This window comes from Drosophila nasuta, chromosome 3 (assembly GCF_023558535.2).
Source record: "Drosophila nasuta strain 15112-1781.00 chromosome 3, ASM2355853v1, whole genome shotgun sequence".
NCBI lineage: Eukaryota > Metazoa > Arthropoda > Insecta > Diptera > Drosophilidae > Drosophila > Drosophila nasuta.
Window position 1 is genome coordinate 29,041,061 of NC_083457.1, and position 14,909 is coordinate 29,055,969.

Genomic DNA, 14,909 nt, shown 5'->3' on the forward strand with positions numbered 1-14,909 from the left:
TGCTGCTCAATACTCAATGCTTATACAGTGCTGTAAAGTGTGTAAAGTTAACTGTCAAAATTAAATTACGCGCTTTAGCTGCTTAAAATCGATTATAGCTTTTTGAAAATTTTTATATTCAATTGTTGTTAGTAAACTTCATTGTGGTCATTATATTTTCTCTAAACAATTTTAAATAGAACTGCTCATAAAATAATATTATAATGTAATTATGGCTCATCCCGAAAATATGCTTGTGTGCAAAGCCTTGTAAATTTAATGACACACTTCTCACGAATTACAAATAACAATAACACCCTAAGTGTTTACAGAATTCACGTTTAGGGAGCCGACTAAAAACTAAGATAATAACTAAGTATACTTGGAAGCAATATAATCTATAGATAAGCCTATGCACTGAAATTGATAAGTTAATTGGCATAAAATGAATAAATTATTCTTCTCTTCAATAATATTTAACTAACAAATGTGACCAACAGAGTCGAAAAGCAATAAATCTAATTCATATTTGTAACATGATAAATCGCAAACATTTTGCCGGAGATTTTATGAATATACGACTCTTGCCGGGCCTGATAATGACTAACGTTTAACAATTAACTCGCCTCTCTGGTCGACAACTCGCGTATATCTCAAATCGAGCCATTCAGAGATAATTAAGGCGCATGGATTCTTGTAGGACGTATAAAAGCAACAGGTAAAGGCATTTTGAGTTTCAGTCGTATATAAACTCGAGCCAGAGATTGGTAAACCCGAAGAGAGAACTTATTGAAGTACAGACGGTTGTACAACAACTTCGTGCGCAATAAACAAAGTTAATATTTAATCTTTGCAATGGTTTTTGACACTTCAACCGAAAAGCCAAAAAAACGTAAGTAAATAGTTGAAGTGCTTTATCATTACTTGAATATAAAACACTTGATATAAAAACGGTAATATATTAATTTAATCAATCTGAGAATACACGCGTTCAAAAAACAGGCTTTTATATTATATTTTGGCATTAACATATTGAGTATCTTAATGAATCGTAATGAAATTATTACCATATTTAATAGAAGTGTTTAAAGAAAGCAAATCAAACCAAAAATCCCCTTTCATAGCAAATTTAAAAGTGTTTCCTGAACACTGATTTTTTTTATAATCTGCTTGAAGAGGTTATTGATACCCGATAATTTCTATATGTGAAGCACTTGTTGATTGATGAGTGAAAATGCGGCAAATTGCAACAATATTTACTGGAGCATACATATAATATATATATATAATTGTGCTGATACCTTTAATCTGATTATATAATATACAGAACAGAAAACTCTTGTTATGTCGCCCACTTCTACAATTTCTTCGAGTGCGCGTATAAGACTTGAAGATTATAATACTTGCAGTCGGCGAGACTTGAGGATTATAAGACTTGTAGTCGGCCAGACCTGCACAATATGAGCGCTAATTGAGATTGCTTGAATGATGATATAGTCGAGTGTATATATATAATGCAACTGTAAGTGCTAATATATCTTTTATAAATACTCATAAATCTATGATGACAATGACTTGCCTGAGTGAGATAAGTAAAATAGTTTTTCGACTGCGAATTTTGTTTATCCATGTAACTAGCGAGCAATGCAGACGAGTGATAAATAGATTAAATATTTACATAGTGATAGAATCAGATAGTTTTCGGAATATATTCCCCAGATCTGTGTCTCTTTACCCCTTTTGGTGTACTCCACTGCAGCGCGACGCAAACTTTTCCATTGTTTTCGACATTGTGGATGTGTTAATGATAATGACACAATACGATTTAATATAGTACCAATATAAAGCGTACTATCTGAGTACAATTATTAATTGCTAATGAATCAATCGTGCGTATAATCCTAGAAAATGATCGAACACTTGGCAAACAGTTTTCATTGTCGAGCATCGACAGACTCGAACAGTATTTCAAACGATTCAAGTGCATCTCAAAATGGTTTACCTCACACACAGCGAAAGGACGCCTCTATTGCTAGGAGCGCAGCTTAGACATATAGCTAGTAAATTCCAATAATATACATTATTAATACTTCCTATCCTACATAATTATTTTTATTTCCAGCGAGCCGCTTTGGCGCGCGGCATTGGCAGGCGATTCAAATGTTTCTGGGCATGATGATCAACTACTTCCAGCGCGTCAACATCTCCGCAGGCATTGTGCCCATGACGACGCCAACTGCAGATGCACCTTACTACAACTGGGATCTCTCTCAGAAGTCTTTGATTTTGAGCAGCTTCTTCTGGGGCTACGTTGTCTCACAAGTTCCCGCAGGTGCGTCGATTAACCGCTGCTCAATTATCCTTTATAATTCGTCCTATTACATCAGGTTTGTTGGCGAAACGCTTTGGTGCCAAATATGTGATCTGCTTGGCCACAGCGGTAGGTGGCATCATGTGCTTCTTCCATCCCATGGCAGCGAATGGTGGTTACATTAACATTTGTGTGCTGCGTGTGCTCACGGGTTTGGTGCAGGGCTGTGTTTATCCCTGTTTCCACACGCTGTTGTCCAAGTGGGTGCCACGCACTGAGCGTGGATTCCTCACCACAGGGGTCTACTCGGGCGCACAGTTTGGTACAGCCGTTATTCTGATCAGCAGTGGTAACATTTTCGAGTCCAGCATGGGCTGGCCGGGTTTGTTCTACATCTCTGGCGGACTGGGCTTGGCCTGGGCGCTGCTCTTTTTCTGGCAGGGCGCCGACGAGCCGGCAACATCATCCAGCATCAGCAAACTCGAGCGCGATTATATTGAAAGTTTGACCGGCAGCAACACAAGCAGCCAGGTGAGTTAACATCACTTCTCTGTTAAGCCAAAGCAATAATGTTTTGTTCAATTAATGCTGTAGTCGTTGGCCATACCTTGGAAGGATATCTTCACCTCTGGTGCCTTCTATGGTCTACTTGCCGCCCACTGCGGCTTCACCTGGGGTTTCTACACGCTTCTCACCGAGATGCCCACCTATATGAGCAGCGTACTCAAGCTGGATGTCAAATCGAATGCCGTGCTCTCCTCATTGCCCTACTTTGCCATGGGTATACTGTGCTTTGTGGTTAGTCCCATCTCCGATCTGCTCATCAATCGTGGCACCATTTCCGTAACCACAGCTCGAAAGCTTTTCAACTCCATTGGCCAATGGGTGCCCATGGCGTGTCTCATTGGATTGGGTTACATGACTGCGGATGAGAAGACTGGCGCAATTGTTTTACTCACTTTGGCTGTGGGCATTAATGCCGCCTGCTTCTGTGGCTATCTGGTTAATCACATGGACTTGTCACCCAATTTCGCGGGTCCAATGATGGGCGTTACAAATGGCTTAGCTGGTGTGACATCGATTATAGCTCCGTTGATTGTTGGCGTCGTACTTTCCAATGAAGAGGATCCCACACAATGGCGTTTGGTTTTCTTTATCACCGGTGCCATTTATTTGCTGTGCAATTTACTCTTTGTCATCTTCGGCAAAGCAACAGTGCAGCCTTGGAATGAGCCACCCAGCATGTCCAGCACCATGACGTTAAGGAGCAACATTCAGACGGATTCGAGAACGACTGCTCCAACGCCCGGCAAGGAAAATCAGTTTTGAATGGCTTAATATTGGAATTCCTAATAATCTCGTTAAGTTAAAATTAATGTGGTGTTAATCGTCTAAGCTTATTGCTAAGTTTATTGTTATATTATGCCTTGATTATACTAATAAATAAAACTACAAGTTCTGTTACCCTAGACCAAAGTCATACAAGTAGTCTTCTATATATATACATACATATATCACAGTGTTGATTACACTTTAATAAAAGATTAACAGGGTTCGCAAATGTTTCTTTCTTAGATAAACCTCAAATCTAAGAAGTGAAAGCCATCCAATAAACCTTGTATAGATAACCATTAGTAAACAAGCAAACAATAATACAATTTTTTAAGTGTGACAAGTTTACTTAAAAATTTTGATAAAAAAATAAGTAATAGAAAAACTATGTTATAGATACGATGTGCATAGTATAGCTATATTTATCTATGAAATAGGTTAAATATATATCTCTGCATCAATAACTTTAGAGTGCCAATATTTTATCCATTTATAAATGTATGCACGCTTAATATATGGATATATAATCCATATTTATTTTTATGCCTATGACATCTATGTATCTCTATCTACTATCCCCATTTTGCTCAATTGTGTTTGCTCAGATAAATGAAAATTTTCGGCATAACTTAATTATGGTTCCCACAATGCTGTCTACGATAATAAAGACTTCGGTATAGGGTAACTTGAGGAAATTTGGCATGAAAAGCATAAAATCGACACGCTCAGATTTAGTTGTCGATCGACATCCCGTCGAAGCGCTTCACGATCCATGGCCTTGATAAGCAAAGTATCATACTAACACACAAAATCAGACGAGAGCATTTTAAAGTTTACAATCAACGTTAATAATGGGTTTTGATAAGCTAGAGAAACGTAAGTTTTAACGTTTAACTACCATACATTATATAGTCTGGGAAATACCCTGTGGAATAATTATTGAATCAGTCTACGGATCCTGATGAAGTTTTCAGGACATGCAAATCAAGAGACTATCTTTCAAATCCCAATGTAATGTTTTACAGACCATCGATTTGGAGCTCGTCATTGGCACGTGATTATGCTATTCCTTAGCGTTGTCATCAATTTCTTTCAACGAGTTAGCATCTCCGCTGCCATTGTGCCGATGACTCAATCCACAGCCGGTGCTCCTTACTACGATTGGACAGGCTATGAGAAGGGAATTATTCTGAGCAGTTTCCTTTGGGGTTACGCGCTATCCGCGGTGCCAGCAGGTGAGTCCTTCACTTACGTCAATACATTTAAATTGACATCCTTTTTTCGCATCAGGATTGCTGGCAAAACGCTTTGGCGCCAAGATAGTGATTCTCTCAGCCACTGGCATTGGTGGCATTGTGGCTATATGCTATCCCCTAGCTGCTACGAATGGTTGGGAAACTGTGGTTGTGTTGCGCGTTTTGACGGGCATTGTGCAGGGTGCCATCTATCCATGTGTGCACACGTTGGTGGCCAAATGGGTGCCACGCACGGAACGCGGCTTTCTTACCACATTCATCTACGCAGGATCACAGTTTGGCTCAGCCTTGGTTATGGTGATCAGTGGATTTGTGTTTGAGTCCAGCATGGGATGGCCGGGACTCTTTTACATCACCGGCGGACTAAGTCTGGCTTGGGCACTGCTCTATGTGTGGCTGGGCGCCAATGAGCCGGCAACCTGTCGCTGCATCAGCAAAGGCGAGCGAATGTATATCGAAAGCTTGACGGGCAGCAGCAACAACAGTCAGGTAGTAGTGCGAATCCCTAATCCTTAAATGTATGATAATTATATAACTCCACTTTATCAGACATTGACTGTGCCGTGGATGTCGATCTTGAAATCACCCGCTTTCCTTGGCTTAGTCGCAGCACACTGCGGCTTTAATTTTGGCTTCTACATGCTGCTCACCGAGATGCCCACTTATATGAGCAGCGTACTCCAACTGGATGTCAAATCGAACGCTGCGCTCTCCTCGTTGCCCTACTTTGTCATGGGGACTCTCTGCTTTGTGGTCAGTCCCATCTCCGATCTGCTCATCAATCGTGGCACCATCTCCGTAACCACAGGACGCAAGCTCTTCAACTCCATTGGGCAATGGGTGCCCATGGCGTGTCTCATCGGACTGGGTTATATGACTGCGGGTGAAACGACCGAAGCTATTGTGCTGCTGACATTGGGTGTGGGCATTACTGCCGCCTGTTGTTGTGGCTATCTTGTCAATCATGTGGATTTGTCGCCCAATTTCGCTGGTACAATGATGGGAATAACGAACGCAGTGGCAAGTTTAATATCGATTCTGTCCCCTTTAATGGTTGGTGCTATCTTAACGGATGAGACGGATCCAACGCAATGGCGTGTAGTCTTCTTTGTGACAAGTGGCGTATACTTAATATGCAATACGCTTTTCGTTGTGATAGGCAAGGCGGAAGTGCAGCCTTGGAATGATGTTCCCAGCATATCAACGACAAATCCTTCAACATAATGCTAATTTTAAACCTCACCCAATGAAAACATTTATTACGACTTGTACTGTGTCTTTTTATCATTATTTTATGCATAATAATTTTATAGCGAGTGTTAAGTGATTTATATCGTATTAAATGTACTGCACGCTTCACAATCTTAACAGATCGCAAAACATTATCATTTCATAGAAACTGATTATAGCATGTAGTCCTTGAAATCACCGCTTTGAGGCATTTATTGTTCGTGTCTAGTAAAATGTTTACCGGGTTTATCTGTCGCACGAGCCAAGATAATGAATACAGATATGAATGTGGGTTCTGAGTCAAGCGTGAAGATACTTTGAGATGTCATTTAACCTTAACCTTTTGATGTAGTTCATTCACACTTCTGTGGATGCGTCGCGGCACCGTCTGTGTGTCCAGCACAGTCCAAATGGATATGACCCAGCTGAGTATTATCGTGACATAGAGAATGGGCGTAAAACCCTTGGCATTGCCCACGGGAATCTCTGCCTTAAGCGGCTCCTTAAGCTGATAGTCCACAGCCGTAACTTGCAGCCAATTGCAGTCTTCTGGCGACTGCGAGTCGACTTCGTGCACTTCAAGATTACATTGGCTTCTATTCAGGCAATGCAGCTTATCTGTTTTGATTGGCAATTCGGTGTCAATGGGCTTATGGTTATCGTCAATTGGGCAGTTGAGATAAAGCTGCGGTGTGTTGATTTCCACAGTGACTGCAGTGCTGTAAAGCAATGGTTGGTAATGTAATGTTGAGCATAACTGAAGAATTTCCAGAACTCACAGTTTATCGCTGGCGGCATGATAGCGAAAGTGTATGGGCAATGTAATAGTCTCCTCTGTGTTCGCCGTTCCTCGTAGCAATACTGTGAATGGTGTCGCCTTTTCTGTGATTGCTTCAATGTCTACAAACTTTGGGTATATGGCATTAAGCTACAAATTAACAAGATTAATTCCGATTATCGCTGCTAATCTCTTATCAAAAAATCGTACCATTTTCAAGCGCTGCAGATCGTCCAGTTCGTCGGTGCTTATGAAAACAGCAGCCGGCAGCGATTGCAAGAGCGCATACTCGCAATTCATATTAACAATTGAATCAGCAAATTGCACGTTATACTTCAGTTTTCTACTTAAAAGCAAATGCATATAAATTTCAAGCCGAATTGATATGTAGTTGATGTAATACGCACCTATGCATGCCTTCCTTTTCCATTTCCATGCTTACAATTGATCGTTGCATTGATTCGCAACATATGTTACATATTAACAAAGTAATAATAAAACTAAATAATAATAAAACAGTGGATGTTGAGTTCATCATCTTCTTAAATTTAATTAAATGCTTAAAATAATTGTGCTATCGCATGGGGTTGCGATTGTAAACAACAGTGCGAGCTGTCAACTTATTTGTAACTGAAAACGTCAAATACAGAGGGATGCCAACTTATGCCTACACTTGCGTGGGTAATTTGAAATTGAGTGTGTTGAGTTATTTTTTGCAGTTCATTTCCCTGTACAACTGTGAGCCTTGGCGAGCCAATTTGTCAGCCATTTCGTTGCCTTTAATGCCTTTGTGGGCCACTACATAGTTCTGTGAAAAACAGGGAAAGTTAATTACAATAATACAAAATATCTATATTAAATAAACGCACCCATTTCACTTGAATGTCGTCGTTTTGCAGCAGCTCATCTAATTCTTTAAAATCGGCAACATTCTTCACCGGTTCATTGTTTTTTAAACGCCAGCCACGTCTCTTCCAGCCTGGAACCCACATAGTAATGGAGTTGATTAAAAACTGTGAATCCGTACTTATGCCAAGCTTGCTGATGCCCAAGTCTATTGCAGTTTTAATTGCATATATCGCAGCCTGAATTTCGCCCACATTATTCGTAACACGCCCCAGTACTGGTTTAGCTGCATTACTGGAATAGGTATATAAGCACTATTTCACTTGCATATACCAATGACAACTTACAGTGGATGATCGTCACCAAAGTAAACTCCGAAGCCTGCACAAGCGTCTGCTCGACCATTTCCCAGGCAAGAGCCATCCGTGTACACAATGACAAAGCCTTCAGAATCGATGGTAAACTCAAAAGCACCAAACTGTTTCAGTGCAACGCCTTCCTCAACTTTAGAGGCATGTCGAGGTATTTTGGACTTAGCAGAAGTATCTGCCTCTGTCTTTCGTTTGCGACTGCTGGATGGCGCAGGAAACCCTTCCACTTCATCCATAGCTGCCATCTAGCAAGAGATTAGATGATGAATCAAATGTCCTGTATTATATTATAGAGTACTGACCATTTCATTCTCTGTGACTATGTCGTCTTCTTCCACATCTTCTGGCCAGAAGTCTTCTGTCTTCGTTTTGTGCTGTTCCTTAGCAGCCCAACTCACAGGAGGCGGCTGCTTCTTTCCGAGAGGCACTGCGAAATCATCAGGTGTGTAACTTCCATGAGCTGCTTTTGCACCAATGAATTCCTCAGCCTCCCTGCGCAGGTTGAACTTCTTAAACACGGCTCCCTTAAAACCTGTCACCTGCTCCTGGCATTCTGCCCAGCTTCCATAGATGCCTACTTTTCGTCCTTTGGCTACTGCGTAGAATGCCATAGTGCGTTCAAATAACTTTACATCAGGACGGAGCACGGAGCGCAAGAGACCAAACATTGTGTTTAATGTGGCCGCAAAGTTCAATTCCAATTTGCTCTATTTAAAGTTGATAAATATACCAAATATATTGTACTTCCACAATTAAAAGTTTGGTTACATTCAGTGGAAAGGCGCAAGTTTTGAATCACGGTGTAGTCTTTATCTTTAAAAATAACTAGAAAATGCAAACTATAACGTTTCAAGTTAACAAATAAAACAATTAACAAATAAAACTAGATTTGAATTTATTTATTTTTCATTTTTTTTCTAGGCAAAGGTATAAATAACGATAAGGTCAACTTTCTGTTGTGGGTTGATCTTTTAAGTCCTCATCTTCATCCTCAGTTGACGCTTTACTTTGCTCTTCAAATGGTTCTTCTTGGTCATTTGGCGTTATATCCTTCGCCTCTTTCGCCTTGGCACCTTTTCGTTGCGGAATAGTTTCGAGAATAGCTTGAGTCCAATCCTGTCCAGCCGCAACTCGCGTCAAAAGTTCGAATACATGAAACGTACTCAACACGGAACGTGTTTTCATATCTACATGCTCGCTGAGTGGAAGACGCGCCGTCGATAGACCTTCAGTAGTGGCCCGTTGGTGACACAATCCTTTAAAGTGATTGTGATCAACGAGTCCGCCAATCACATAGGCGTGACCGGCCAGCGGCTTCTCCAGCACCTTGTTCGATTCGCATGTGAGATATACAAGCTTACTTTTTTCAAATACATCGCTGTGCGTGCGATCAAAATGATATTCAACGTTCCAGTTCTCCCAACCGTCGTTCTTTTTGAAACTCTCGTGAATATGACCGTCACGCTTTATTCCTGTGAAGTGGAGACGCAATGGCTGTTCGGATCGGCGATTAATAGTGTAAATGCGCAAGCATTGCTTAACACACTTGGCAATATCACGCTCCTGCATCAGATCGTCGTAGTTCAAATCGATGGCCACGTTGACTGCATCTTCAGCGCTCTGATTGTTGACGGATACCTGACGGCGTTTCAGCTCCTTGCGTGACGGGCCCACAGTCGTAGACAATCCCAAGGCCTTGGCCTGTGCTTTCTTTTCCTTCCGGCGCTCCCGCTCCTTTTGTCGACGCACCTTCCGCAATTCAATCATTTCGGCGTGTTTGCGTTGTTTCTTTAATTGGTTTTTGCTCAATGGTGTGCATGGCGTTGTGCCGGGACAGGTACTGAGCGTGATCTCTGCGGGTTGCTGCTGCTCCTCGGCGTCCATACTTAAATTGTTTTTATTTAACAATTTGTATTTATTATTAAAATGTTACTAAAGTTGTGTTGCTGCCATATGGCTTTATAAACAGCTGTTGCCGCATCGAATCGATTGCAGTTTTGCCCATCGGTATCGATGTAGTGTTGCTGACAATGTGACCAATTATGGTATATTCTTATTGGTATATTTCAAAATGCGACTTTCGGTCACGCAGTGATAATTTGTGGATTGCAGGGATAGGGTCAACAAACATACATTTTTGAAGTTATTTTTGCGTTATAACGTAATCTGGTAAATAAAAATGTATCAGCCTCCATTGCCACCGCCGCAAGACTTTCCGGCGCAACCACCTCCGCCACCTGAAAGCGAAGATATATCACCGCCCGGCGTTCAAGACATTCCAATTGTTGCAACTGATGCCGGTTCAGCTGCAACAGCATACAATTATCCGCCTCCGCCAATTGGAAATGCTTCTTATAGCGCTCAAGGTTCTTCTTCAAACTATTTCAAATATGCTCCACCAACGTATGCACCACCACCCCAAACTGAAGCGAATTCATCGACAGGCTACAACTCAAATTCTTCTTCATACGCTTACGAAAGTTATCCATATCAGGAAGGATACGCTGCTCAGCAGAACTATGGGCATCCACCTCCAAATTCATATAACTACGAGTCCTATAGCCACAACTCAACGTATTCGTACAAATACCAAGAAAGAGAACGCTACGAATACACGCCTAGTTATCGACCCCCAAATCAACGATATTCCAACTACAATCCTAATTATCAACAACAACAACAGACAAGCTATGGTGGAGGATATGGTTATAGCAATCGCTATGAGCAACGTTACAATGCTCCACGACAGGCACGAGCATCCTCTTACTATTCGTCAGGCAGAAGCATCTCCAAGGGAGCTTGTAGCGATGACTCGCGTAGCTATCGGGAACGCAGCGAATCTGTCCAAAGAGAGCCAAAGATTGAAACGGAACGCGATCGTTTGTTGCGTCAGTGGTGTTCGAATTATTGTGAGAAATCTGAGGACTATGTGAAGAAAATGAATGCACTAAATGATACAGAGACACCAGTAGAATCCTGGGTACGTTCCTCACCAGCCGAGCTGTACTACGAGCGCACCAAGAACGAGCACGAGGTGAAGGCCAAGACACGCCTGCACAAACTCTGTGCTCTCTTTGACGATGAGCTCATTCAGCGTGCAAATCGTGTACGCGAAACGTTACCAGCTTATGTGCCACCGCCAAGGAAAGCGCGACGTCGTGTCTGCAAGCACAAACACAAGTCGGAGGCATGCTCCTCCAGCTCGGACTCCGACTCGGATGACGATGCTTTCAAGATTGAGCAGGATTGCTGTATGGAAGAGCTGTCGCGCAAGGTACAACATCCGCAACGTGTCCATGCCGATTTGTGGCATAATGATGCTGGCGAAATGAACGATGGGCCATTGTGTCGCTGTTCGGCTAAATCGCGACGTATTGGCATACGGCATGGTATCTATCCGGGCGAGAAGGGATACGAGATTTGCGACAAGGAAACGAACAATGCAGGCAGCTTGTATCATTATAGGATCACCATTTCGCCACCCACCAACTTTCTGACCAAAACACCAACAATCATTAAGCATGATGAGCACGAGTTTCTCTTTGAGGGCTTCTCGTTGCTGTCGCATGTCCGTCTAACGGATTTGCCTGTCTGCAAGGTGATTCGCTTCAACATTGAGTATACCATTGAGTATGATGAGGAGCAGATGCCCGAGAATTTCACCATACGGGAATTGGACTTGTTTTGTGAGTTGTCGAAACACATTAACTACTTTATCAATTAACTTAACTAATATTCGTCTCACTTGCAGTTGAGTACATGTTTCATGAGCTGCTGGAGCTGGTTGACTTCAACTTGATGCCCAACGGCGCCACAAATGAGGAGGAATCCTGCCCAGCCTTTCATTTTCTGCCACGCTTTGTGCGCGAGCTGCCCGACAACGGCAAAGAGGTGCTCGCCATGTGTGAGGTGCTCAAGTATCTTCTAGACAATTCGGCCAAGCTGGTGGAGCGCCAGCAGCTGTTGCACTTAAATCAAATCAGTCAGCACGAGTGGCAAAAGTATGTAGACTTCATAAAGGGCATGCTGGTGACAAAGCCAGGTCATAAGCCTTGCTCACTGCGTGTGGATCAACTGGATCGCAACAATTCAGATCTGCCAGAGTGTCTCGATCGAGAGACGGGTATTTCACATCCGGCAATCGTGCATTTCGGCATACGTCCACCACAACTGAGCTATGCCGGCAATCCAGAGTATCAAAAGGCGTGGCGAGAATATGTAAAGTTTCGTCATTTGATGGCCAACATGTCCAAGCCATCATTCAAGGACAAACGCAAACTGGAGGACAAGGAACAGCGGCTTCAGGAGATGCGTACCCAGGGCCGCATGAAACGCAATATAACAGTGGCCATCAGCTCGGAGGGCTTCTATCGAACGGGCATTATGTGCGACATGGTGCAGCATGCGATGCTTATACCAGTGCTCACCGGGCATTTGCGTTTCCACAAATCATTAGATCTACTGGAGGAGAGCATTGGTTACAAGTTTAAGAATCGCTACTTGCTGCAGCTGGCTCTGACGCATCCTTCCTACAAGGAAAACTACGGCACCAATCCAGATCATGCTCGCAATTCACTCACCAACTGCGGCATCCGGCAGCCCGAGTATGGAGATCGCAAGATTCATTATATGAACACACGGAAGCGTGGCATCAATACGCTGGTCAGCATAATGTCACGGTTTGGCAAGGATCACGAGACCGTTTCAAATATAACCCATAACGAACGTCTGGAATTTCTGGGCGATGCTGTTGTCGAGTTCTTGAGCTCGATTCATTTGTTCTTTATGTTTCCGGAGCTGGAAGAAGGCGGTTTGGCCACTTATCGCGCTGCCATCGTACAGAATCAACACTTGGCTCTGTTGGCTAAAAAACTACAGCTCGAGGAGTTCATGTTGTATGCTCATGGCTCAGATTTGTGTCACGAGCTGGAGCTACGACATGCAATGGCCAACTGCTTTGAGGCGTTGATGGGCGCCTTGCTGCTGGACGGTGGCATTAAGGTCGCCGATGAAGTCTTTACCGATGCCCTCTTTAGGAAGGAGGACAAACTGCTTAAGATTTGGAAAAATTTGCCCGAGCATCCGTTGCAAGAACAGGAACCGCTGGGCGATCGCAGCTGCATTGGTTCCTATAAAGTACTCAAGGACTTGACTAGATTCGAGGACTCCATTGGAATAAAGTTTAAGCATATTCGATTGCTGGCGCGAGCATTCACCGATCGTTCCATTGGCTTCACACATTTGACGCTGGGCTCCAATCAGCGACTGGAATTCCTTGGTGACACTGTGCTACAATTGATCTGTTCGGAGTATTTGTATCGCCACTTTCCCGAGCATCACGAAGGTCATTTGTCGCTGTTGCGCTCCTCGCTTGTCAACAATCGCACACAGGCTGTGGTCTGTGATGATCTGGGCATGCCCCAATATGCTGTCTATGCCAATCCTAAGGGGGATTTGAAGACCAAAGACCGCGCAGATCTGCTCGAGGCATTCTTGGGCGCTTTGTACGTGGACAAGGGTCTGTTGTTTTGTGAACAATTCTGCCATGTATGCCTCTTTCCGCGCCTCCAATTGTTCATTATGAATCAGGACTGGAACGATCCCAAATCAAAGCTGCAACAATGTTGCCTCACGTTGCGTACCATGGACGGCGGTGAACCCGATATACCGTATTACAAGGTGGTCGAGTCCAGTGGCCCGACAAATACTCGTGTCTACAAGGTGGCCGTTTATTTCCGCTCCAAGCGTTTGGCCACCGCTAGTGGTTCCTCCATACAACAAGCCGAGATGAATGCAGCCAAGCAGGCGCTAGAAAATTCGCGGGATCTCTTTCCCCAGCTGGATCACCAGAAGCGGGTCATTGCGAAGAGCATCAAAAAGCAAACCGGCAACGAAATGGATACTGATGCCAATAAGCAGCTCCAAGATGGCAAGGCCAAAAAGCCCAAGTATGCGGCGCCCCTGGAGGATGAATCACACTTGCCCAAGCAATATCGCATGCATGAGAATATATCCAGTGATGAGTTACCCGACGATGATGACGACGAGTATACCAAGCGCACTTGTAAGTCTTTGTAAATTGAATACCAAGCAGTTCCCTAATAAATCCCATTATTTCCAGCTCCATTGCCTATGCCAAGGAGTCGAAGTAGTGATTCAAGTAGCAGTAGCAGCAGCAGCAGTAGCAGTAGTAGTGATAGCGACAGCTCCAACGGACCGCCGAGACGTAAAGCGCGCCTTGAACCCGGCTCCACTTCACCCGTGTCTCCGGCATCATCGTCGTAATAAATCCAGTATATTTCTAAGCTAAAATCCAATAGAGAATCTTAAGAAATGCCATTGTTGTGGTGTGCATAACTTTAAACATGAATTCCTTTTAATATTTATTGTCTTCACTAATTGAAGATAATCTGCCTTGTTTTCAATTTGGCCTAAATATGCTGATTTTTTTCTTATTTCAATAATTTCATTATTAGAAAGAAAAAAAGCGAACTCCAACATAATCAAATATTAATCGAAAAGTAAACTATTAATTTGTTGACTGTTTAAATCATTAAATAACTATCTTCTTAAATGCAGCTTTGATTTTCAAAACCCTATTCTTATGGAGCAGCATTTGCTTTATACTACCTACCTAAAACCTACCAAATTTAAATTTTTTAACAGCTTGGTTATTTAAATCCAATTAAAATTAGTGCTCACATAAACGCCAATAAATGGAAACAGCTTTTTAGATTATTTATAAATGAATTGCACTTTTTCATTGGTTTGGCTTAGTTCAATTTTATTGAACATCGTTTGCATTC

At 42.7% G+C, this 14,909-nt stretch overlaps 6 protein-coding genes across 8 annotated transcripts; 3 read left to right on the top strand and 3 right to left on the bottom strand.

Moving 5' to 3' along the window:
* The first annotated feature begins 708 nt into the window (after nucleotides 1-708).
* Nucleotides 709-3,766, top strand: LOC132793894 (putative inorganic phosphate cotransporter). Of its 3 annotated transcripts, none has more exons than XM_060804043.1 (4): nucleotides 709-871; nucleotides 2,102-2,311; nucleotides 2,367-2,821; nucleotides 2,885-3,766. In XM_060804043.1, exons 1-4 carry the CDS (start codon nucleotides 835-837, stop codon nucleotides 3,617-3,619), a joined length of 1,437 nt encoding a protein of 478 aa, XP_060660026.1. In that variant the 5' UTR covers nucleotides 709-834; the 3' UTR covers nucleotides 3,620-3,766. The 3 variants fall into 3 exon arrangements, with proteins under 3 accessions (XP_060660026.1, XP_060660027.1, XP_060660025.1); XM_060804044.1 differs by lacking the exon at nucleotides 709-871 and adding an exon at nucleotides 1,409-1,501; XM_060804042.1 differs by lacking the exon at nucleotides 709-871 and adding an exon at nucleotides 1,921-2,039.
* Nucleotides 3,767-4,228: 462 nt separating this feature from the next.
* LOC132789901 (putative inorganic phosphate cotransporter) lies at nucleotides 4,229-6,122 on the top strand. The gene is made up of 4 exons (XM_060798231.1): nucleotides 4,229-4,498; nucleotides 4,648-4,857; nucleotides 4,913-5,367; nucleotides 5,428-6,122. Exons 1-4 carry the CDS (start codon nucleotides 4,474-4,476, stop codon nucleotides 6,100-6,102), a joined length of 1,365 nt encoding a protein of 454 aa, XP_060654214.1. The 5' UTR covers nucleotides 4,229-4,473; the 3' UTR covers nucleotides 6,103-6,122.
* A 44-nt stretch (nucleotides 6,123-6,166) lies between these two features.
* LOC132789907 (phosphatidylinositol-glycan biosynthesis class X protein) lies at nucleotides 6,167-7,424 on the bottom strand. Its single transcript, XM_060798238.1, has 4 exons — nucleotides 7,294-7,424; nucleotides 7,097-7,229; nucleotides 6,888-7,036; nucleotides 6,167-6,827 (listed from the first exon to the last, which is right to left on the bottom strand). Exons 1-4 carry the CDS (start codon nucleotides 7,422-7,424, stop codon nucleotides 6,434-6,436), a joined length of 807 nt encoding a protein of 268 aa, XP_060654221.1. The 3' UTR covers nucleotides 6,167-6,433.
* Nucleotides 7,412-8,926, bottom strand: LOC132789904 (ribonuclease H1). The gene is made up of 4 exons (XM_060798235.1): nucleotides 8,406-8,926; nucleotides 8,080-8,348; nucleotides 7,756-8,026; nucleotides 7,412-7,694 (listed from the first exon to the last, which is right to left on the bottom strand). Exons 1-4 carry the CDS (start codon nucleotides 8,769-8,771, stop codon nucleotides 7,593-7,595), a joined length of 1,008 nt encoding a protein of 335 aa, XP_060654218.1. The 5' UTR covers nucleotides 8,772-8,926; the 3' UTR covers nucleotides 7,412-7,592.
* Nucleotides 8,927-8,992: 66 nt separating this feature from the next.
* On the bottom strand, nucleotides 8,993-10,099 carry LOC132789905 (tRNA methyltransferase 10 homolog A). Its single transcript, XM_060798236.1, has one exon. It carries the CDS (start codon nucleotides 9,985-9,987, stop codon nucleotides 9,049-9,051), a length of 939 nt encoding a protein of 312 aa, XP_060654219.1. The 5' UTR covers nucleotides 9,988-10,099; the 3' UTR covers nucleotides 8,993-9,048.
* Nucleotides 10,100-10,179: 80 nt separating this feature from the next.
* On the top strand, nucleotides 10,180-14,892 carry LOC132789897 (ribonuclease 3). Its single transcript, XM_060798227.1, has 3 exons — nucleotides 10,180-11,789; nucleotides 11,855-14,167; nucleotides 14,225-14,892. The coding sequence occupies exons 1-3, from the start codon at nucleotides 10,283-10,285 to the stop codon at nucleotides 14,386-14,388; spliced, it is 3,984 nt and encodes a 1,327-aa protein (XP_060654210.1). The 5' UTR covers nucleotides 10,180-10,282; the 3' UTR covers nucleotides 14,389-14,892.
* The last annotated feature ends 17 nt before the right edge of the window (nucleotides 14,893-14,909 follow it).